This window comes from Saccopteryx bilineata, chromosome 5 (genome assembly GCF_036850765.1).
Source record: "Saccopteryx bilineata isolate mSacBil1 chromosome 5, mSacBil1_pri_phased_curated, whole genome shotgun sequence".
NCBI lineage: Eukaryota > Metazoa > Chordata > Mammalia > Chiroptera > Emballonuridae > Saccopteryx > Saccopteryx bilineata.
Genome location: NC_089494.1, coordinates 19,730,810 through 19,738,946, shown reverse-complemented (window position 1 = coordinate 19,738,946; position 8,137 = coordinate 19,730,810). Strand labels below are relative to the sequence as shown.

The following is an 8,137-nucleotide window of genomic DNA, read 5'->3' as shown; positions in this document are numbered from 1 at the left end:
TTTCTTTTCATTTTTATTTTTAATTTACTGCGTTGACATGATTTCAAGTGTCCCACTCAAAATAACACCATCTACCCCCTGCATCATAAAAATACTCTTGGAGAAAAACCGTTTAAGGAATTACCATATTTTTTCTGTTTGCCCCTGCAGATCCACTCTTCTACCTCCTCTCCTTAGCTTTCTGCTTTGAGTAGATGGCCTATTTGGACCATATCAGGGGTTCCTTGTCTCCTGCTTCTGGTAGGGTTCAGCCAGTGAGAATCCCTAACACAACACCAGAGAGAGAGGGAAGGGGATTGAGTCTCCTGCTCCTCCCTAGAAAAGTCACCTGGAGTTGATGCCCCTTAAATTTACCATCTTTGGAGAGACCAACTCCACCTAATTTCTCCTCCAAGTCTCTGTAGCTACTTCCTCTCATTCTTTTGTATTTCGAGGTAGCAACAGTTCAGGTTACTATACTCTCACTTGTGTTCTCTGCATCTAGGGGAACCATATCATTTATCACTACCCTAAGAGTCAAAGAGCGTTACAAAAAGTTTTATAGTATTGATGAACTTATAAAATAATTCTGTTCCAAAACTGCTTTCAAAAGTAAAGTTCTTTTACAAAAAACTAAAATAGAAATTGTATATTCATTAAATCAAAATTATAAAAAAGACATTTAAATTATCTGTTAAAGAATAAATTGGCAGAATAATAATTATTCTTGATAATTAATCATGTACTTTATTTTCCTTATTAATGTGTCTCTGTTTTTTTTTAAAGTAATTTTTCTTTTTTACATTGTTATTATTTTTTTAATTTTTAAAACTGAATTTTAAAACTTTCTTCAAGGTGTGTTTTCTAGGTCCTGGTCGAGTAGCTTAGTTGGTTAGAGCATCATTCCGATATGCCAGGGTACCAACTTCAATCCCTGGTCTGGGCACATATAAGAATCAAACAATGAATGCATAGGTCAGTAGAACAACAAATTGATGTTTCCTTCTCTCTCTCTGCCTTCCTCTCTCACTCTAAAATCAATAAATAAAACTTAAAAAAGTTGTATTTTATGATTAAGACATTGGAAGGTGATACCATTAACTGATTCTTTTATGCAGACATAGTAGTTTTATTTGAGAAAATACTTTCTAAACTACTTGGTTAAATTATGCTAATGTAGGACATTTCCAATTATAATCATTTTCCTAGTGAAATGTATAAATATTGCAAACCCAGTATTTTTTAAGTTAATATAGTTAACCCTTAATCAGATGATTTGTTTTCAACAAATGTTTTTATAATAAACAACTTGTCAAATAACTGGTCTCTGATTGAATGTTTATCTAAATTTAAATGCTGTAAAATTATAGTCCTTGATGCTGAACTCCATCATCTTTCCACAAGTATTTTGTTTTAGATTTTATTTATTCATTTTTAGAGAAAAAGAAGAGAAAGAGAGAGAGAGAGAGAGAGAGAGAGAGAGAGAAAGCTGGAGGAGCAGGAAGCATCAACTCCCAAATGCGCCTTGACCAGGCAAGCCCAGGGTTTTGAACCGGTGACTCAGCATTCCAGGTTGACACTTTCTTCACTGCGCCAGCATGGGTCAGGCATTTCCACAAGTTATGAGGTTCCAAAATTCAATTACAGATTTTCAAAATTAAATCTTTACTCCATTTTAGCATTTATCATAGAAGTTGCTCAGTTTTTTCTTCTTTGCAAGGCCAAAGACTTCTTGTTCTCAAGTTTTGTTTTTCATGATTGCAATTTGTTAAATGCTACAAAAGTTTAATTTTGGGGCACTTTATTGTTGAATATTTTGATTGAAGATTTCAACTGATTTTTATTTAATTAAATAACAAATTAAGTTTATTTATTTATAAAAATATTCACTGTAACTTTAGGCCACATGTAGTTCTTCACAGTTTCAGATATTTTAAAAATCCAATGGATGACCTTACTGCTGTACTAAAGAGATTCAAAAAAAAAATTGTATTTAAAACAATCTGATACAAATTGTATAGTTGTTACCATATATAAATAAAAATACTTATATATCTTGACAACAATAGCTTCTATTTAAATTGTAGAGTTTTTGGAAAGATTGAGGGTTATGCGTGTACTCCTATTAATTCTAAGTATCAATATGTTTGCTTCATGGGCTTTTTTATTTGGTTAAGAACATTGTTTGCATCATAATTTTCTTAGTATCAAAATTTGGTATTTCTGTTACCATTACCAAAACAAATAATTTTATTTCATTGGTGGACTTTTCAACACAATTTGAAGTATAAATATTTATAATCACATCAGATTAAATTTTCAAAAGCTTTACTCTGATTTTATTAATTGAATAAAAAACTTAAGCCAATGTTTTGGAATTCAGATACCTGGCTATTTGAATCATCTAAAGCTAATGATATAAAACTTGCATTATTCAACTGTTTACCAGGTTTTCAGGTAGTAGAGCCATCAGCTAAACAGATATTTCACTTTTTGTTCATAGGCAAATAAACAAAAATGAGCAAAATTATGTTAGGAGAATGTTCATTTGCTCTGACTGCAAAATCATGGTTCACAGATATGTAGATGTAGATTCTGTAGCTGTATGTATAAAATTATGGTGTTGGGTCATGGGCTTTTAAAAAATACTTCTTAATGAAATGGATGCTAATGCTTTCTTCAACTTCCTTGAGAAATGAAAATTCAATACTTAATTTTCTATTAAACATGCACTTATGTTATTTTAGACGGCATTGCTGGTGGAAGAGTTTATTGCCAAATAAAGAGTTTACTAAACAATAAAAATAAATAATTACAGCTAATTTTACACCAAAGAGAAAAAATTGACAAAGCTACTGTGGCATGTTTTATTGCTCAAGGTATATTTCCTACACACCTACGTATATACTTAATCTCTACTTCCCCACCTTTCCCTACAATCTCACTGACTGCTTTCCTAGTGGCTGTGAGCATTTCTCAACTTTGGCACATTCCATTGTAAAATGGCTCTAGGCTCAAGTCACTAGTGGGTATAGCAACACCAGGTACCTCTAACACTACAGCCTGAGACAAAGAGATGCTGTTCCTAGCTGTTTGTGTCCTGATAAACTTAAAAAATACATCATTAGTGGGCGCCCGGAATACTTTTCTTGAAAAGGAGACATTGATTGCATTGGGTCTGGGAATGATAGTGAAAAGAGTTATTACGGCTAGTTTTTGAGATCTAACCACATGTTCAATGCACACACATCTCAGATTACTAGATGACACCATGGCAGATGTTAAAAATAAAAAAGAGATATTTTTCTAATTCATCTCACCTGATTTCAGTGCAACAATGAATAATAAGACTTTATTAAAAAGTGGAGAATCTTGGAATATCACACTAGATATGATATGGAGAAAGTAGCTATATCCCAGGATTACCCCAGGCAAAGCTGGATACATGGTCACCTTATCTACAACCCCCCCCCCCCACACACACACACTTTTGTTAACAGTCTTATGTGAATAAACCCTCTGGATTCAGGGATTCATCCCATATTAAGTGTGCTGTTTCCTGTTGGGTTCCCTCTGGATACTGTGGGATAAAAGGTTGTTCACAATACATTTTTACTTGACAAAATAAGATCACAAAGTGACAGTATACTCCAAATTAAGTATCCTAGATAGTTATGTATATACAATTGCAGGGAAAAAAAATTCTGAAGACATATACAGGATTGGCTATTGTGGTATGAGGAGTTGATAGGGGAGGAAGGCAAGACTATACACACAAACATACACATATTTGGAGATTTTATAGATACATATATCAATATATAATATGTGTGTGCAATTGTAAATGTGGGCTAGCCATTTTCAAAAGTGTAAGAAGAGATGATAGAACTCATTTTTGGAAGGCAAAAATGTTTTAGATTACTATTGGGGATGTTGAAAAATGATGATTTTCATGATCCTTAGAAGTGAGACTTTGGAAAATCGGAGGTCTAGCATGGGTAGAATGGAGCATAGTCTTCTTAAAAAACAGATATGGCGGGGGAAGAGAGGCCAGCTGAGTGGAGAGGGCTCACGGCGGAAGACCTAGCTGTCGTGTCGAATAGTGTGGATGAAGGTTAACTATAATAGTAGAAGTTAGGTGTATGCTTGTCCTATCTGTAGATGAGCCAAGAAACAAGATGGGGATGGAAAATTGGTCAAAGTGTGAATGAGAAGGTTGTGGAAACAGGGTCTGTCCACTTAAAGGAAGAGTTATTCCTCTCTTCTTCCTAGTGATGGTGGCATCACAGAGAGGATGCAGGGACCTCTTCTAGGCACCGGAGGTAGTGACAAAGCCCTCATTCACCAAAGCTCCATGTTTCCACGACAGGGCAGAGGAAGAAGAAGAAGCAGAGGGGTCCATTGGGAAAAAAGAAACCAGTTGCAGGCTATAGCTCTACACCTGCCCTTGGAGGATTTTAGAGCTGCTGATTATAGGCCAGAGAGGCACAAGGCAGGCTGAAGAAGCAAGCCGCCTGTCTAAGGGGGGGCAGTGGAAAGAATCCAGAAATAGAGCTGGAAGATCCAGTTCCACCAGGAGGAGCATGAAGGAGACAGATGAAGTGGAGAGTGAAAACCCCTTGGGGAGGGGGGTTGGACACAGGCCAGGCAGGGTGGTGGAAAATAGCTGCTGGTGCCAGGAGGAGAATGAATTGAGTGAGAGGCCACGGGAGGGTGGGAGGGAGAGGGCACAGGGCAGGCCCCGCGGGAATCGGAGACACGGAGTGAAAGATGATGATTATTCCAGCTGTCCCGAACAGGTCTGTTGAATTTGTGCTGGCAGGAGGAGGGTCGGGATGGGAGCGGAGCTGAGCCAGCGAGGAGCGAGGCAGTGGGGGGCGGGGTGCTGGGAGGGGCTGAGGGTCAGGGTGTTGGCGGTCACGAGCCAGTGTGAATGAGAGAGCTACCCCGCATGCTCTGCAGGAGTGGGATTCGTTTTTATTTGTATGGTTTGTGGAATGCTGATCCTAGCCCAGATTCGGTTCTGAGAAAGGCTGAGAGTCCCGAAAAGAGCATGTCAGCTTGTGTCCCGTAGACATGAAGTCCTTCCGAGGGGCCTTCCTGAGGAGCCTTCACCTTGGCCGGGGCCTTGGAAAGGGCTGGGCAAAGGCCAGGGGAGAAGCAGCTTTTCCGCCAGAGTTTGTTAGTGACCTCAGGGTTCTGTTGATTCCCATGGGCCTTGCTGCCCTCATGGTTTCCTCCCTCTCACCCATTTCTCATGGCAGCCTCAGAGAAGAAGGATCCGCATAAAACAAGAGGGACCTGGGGAAACCCGCAGGGGAAAGTGAGGCGGGCTGTGGGCTGTGTGCTCAACCTCCTTCTCCTTCTCCAGCAGCACCTGGAGATGAGAAAGAGGCTGAGTGAGGAGGAGAGGAAGAAAGAAGAGACAAAAACGAGCTTGTGGCTTCTTGTCTCCAAGCCCTGTGACCCAGTTCTGCAATCTGCAAGCCTTCATCAGTGAAATATCTTTTCAGGTACCTTTCCACAGCATTTTGGGGCTGTTTACCAACCTTTTCATCTCATGGCACACATAAACTAATTACTAAAATTCTGTGGCACACCAAAGAAATATATTTTTTGCTGATTTGACAAAGAAATAAGTATAATTTTAATTGAATTACAAAAAACAAATAAAAACATAACCCAATAATAATAGTAATTAACCTGCCTACCATTTTTGCTCCAAAGTGACTTAAAAAAAATCAGGTGCCTATACTTATATGTAAGGATTGCTGATACCAAGTTTTAACCAATCAGCTGCAACCTCATTATGTGATCTGACCAATAAGATGCAACTCTATGATATGATCTATATATGACCTATATATTTATGGTTCAAGACCATAGCTATTGTTGTGCTGGCAGCTGTCATTTTCTAATTTGACAATCTAAGGGGAAAAGGGTCAGTGCCTCTGACTAAATAGTGAGGTATTGCAAGTTTTAAAAGTTCTTACAGCACACCGGTTGAAAATTGCTGCTTTGGAGACGGTAATCCACTACGAAATGTCACATTTCAGATCCTAAACACTTTATTTTGTCTTGTCTGTGTTTGTTGTTCACTTGACATTAGTTTATTTCTTCTCTTGTTCTCTGCTGTTGGTAGAAGACAAGCTTTCTTCATGGAGAGAACCCAATTCTAAAATGGTCCAAGTGTTAGAAACAGTTGACAAGGTCCATAGCTGACGGGGCTCAGGGAATGACAAATAATAGAAGGCCCCAAGGGGGAAGAAAAACTAATGTAAATCCAGAAAAAAGATGGAGTCTTTGAGATTTCTCTCTTTTTTAAACAACATTATTAAAATAGAATACATATAGCATTCCATTCTTTCATTTTGAATGTGTGCAATTCAGTGGCTTTTAGTATATTCACAGAGTTATGTATCACTACTATTTTAGGACATTTTATCATCCCCCCAAAAAACACTGTATCCCTTAAGCTTCAATCTCTAATCCTCCACCCCCTCAATAGACAATAACTAATTTTCTTTAACTGTGAGATTTCAAAAGCAATAGCCTCTTGACCCAGGATGCTGTGAATTTATTGTATGCTTTAGAGCCTGTGAAATGCTGTCCTATAGTCAATTCATTCTGGTAAGCAAAGAAGGTGGTTTTATCTTGCATTTTTCAGATCAGAAATCTGGTGTTTCTCTGAATGACCATGCTCCAGCTTCCACAGAAGAATGAAATGATGCATCCCTTCATGTCTATGGAAGAAAAACAAAGAGGAATGTGTGTGAGTCATATTTCCTTCAGTGCTCTTCAAAGTTTTGGAAGATGAAGTCAAAAGACAAAGTGAAGAAGCAAGAAGAAAGGGCTGAAACTGCATTTGGAGGGTTCGAGGTAAAACATCTGTTAGAATGCTCTAATTAAGGTTTATGAGCTGCTGGAACGCATTGCTAAAGGCAGCTGCAAGATCTCCTTTTCTTGGGATAGAAGAAGAACAAGGAAGAAGGGAGAAAAGAAGAAGAAGAGGATGAGGAGGAGGAGGAGGAGAAGAAGAAAGAAAAGGAAGAAGAGAAGGAGGAGAAGGAGAAGGAGAAGAAGAAGAAAGAAGAAGAAGAAGAAGAAGAAGAAGAAGAAGAAGAAGAAGAAGGAGGAGGAGGAGGAGGAGGAGGAAGAGGAGGAGAAGAAGAAGAAGAAGGAAGAGAAGGAGGAGGAAGAGGAGATGGAGAAGAAGGAGAAGAAGAAGAAGGAGGAGGAGGAGGAGGAGTTGGAGGAGGAGGAGGAGAAGGAGAAGAAGAAGGAAGAGAAGAAGGAAGAGAAGGAGGAGGAAGAGGAGATGGAGAAGAAGGAGAAGAAGAAGAAGGAGGAGGAAGAGGAGTTGGAGGAGGAGAAGGAGAAGAAGAAGGAGGAGGAAGAGAAAGAGGAGGAGGAGGGGAAGAAGGAGGAAGAGAAGGAGGAGGAGGAGGAGAAGGAGAAGAAGATACCATAACAAAATTCTCTGGCAGGATTTATTTTAAGGATTTATTGGGAGGCAGAGGGATGGATTGGATGACTATCCACAGTCTCTCCCATGAAGGCAGGTGGTAGACGCATGCCATCCATACCGATAGGAAGTTATTCATAGCCCATATAAAGAGAAGGGCCTATTTATTTTAGGTCCTTCTGTCTGGAAAGCAAGACATCCTATATTCCCTCTGTGGAGGGCAAAGCCCTCTAAGAGGCATTTTAGAAACTTTAGAAAAATGGCCAAAAGTACAGTATTTGCCCTTCAATTAAACTTTTATTTGCATAACTGTGTTTTGGCTATCTACTGCTATGTAGTAAACTACTTCAAACCTTAGCTTGAAACAATGATTTATCACAATAGTCCCCAGTTCTGTGTGTGGACTGGGCTCTTAACGGGGTATTTCTTCCTTGGGCTCACTCATGAAGTTGCAGTTAGAAACTGACTGAGCCTGCAGTTCCAACACAACACCCTCACATGGCTATGAATTGGTCTTGGCCATTGTTTGGAAGCACAGCTGAGTGATCAAATGAACTATATTTATGTGGCTCAAGTTGTGTGGGCTTTTCACACAATACAGTCTAGTGGTTGTATTGTCTATAAGGTCCAAGTTGGCTTCACTATTCCTTCACCTTGATAGGGACAGTTACAATGCTGAGTTCCTCTATGTTT

General features: G+C 39.0%; 1 protein-coding gene across 3 annotated transcripts; it reads left to right on the top strand.

The window, feature by feature from the left end:
• The first annotated feature begins 4,711 nt into the window (after positions 1-4,711).
• On the top strand, positions 4,712-7,699 carry LOC136306389 (uncharacterized). 3 transcript variants are annotated; one of them, XM_066232956.1, is made up of 3 exons: positions 4,712-4,778; positions 5,351-5,492; positions 6,647-7,699. In XM_066232956.1, the coding sequence occupies exon 3, from the start codon at positions 6,992-6,994 to the stop codon at positions 7,448-7,450; it is 459 nt and encodes a 152-aa protein (XP_066089053.1). In that variant the 5' UTR covers positions 4,712-4,778; positions 5,351-5,492; positions 6,647-6,991; the 3' UTR covers positions 7,451-7,699. The 3 variants fall into 3 exon arrangements, with proteins under 3 accessions (XP_066089053.1, XP_066089054.1, XP_066089055.1); XM_066232957.1 differs by having other exon boundaries at positions 6,623-7,699; XM_066232958.1 differs by having other exon boundaries at positions 4,730-4,778; positions 5,354-5,492.
• The last annotated feature ends 438 nt before the right edge of the window (positions 7,700-8,137 follow it).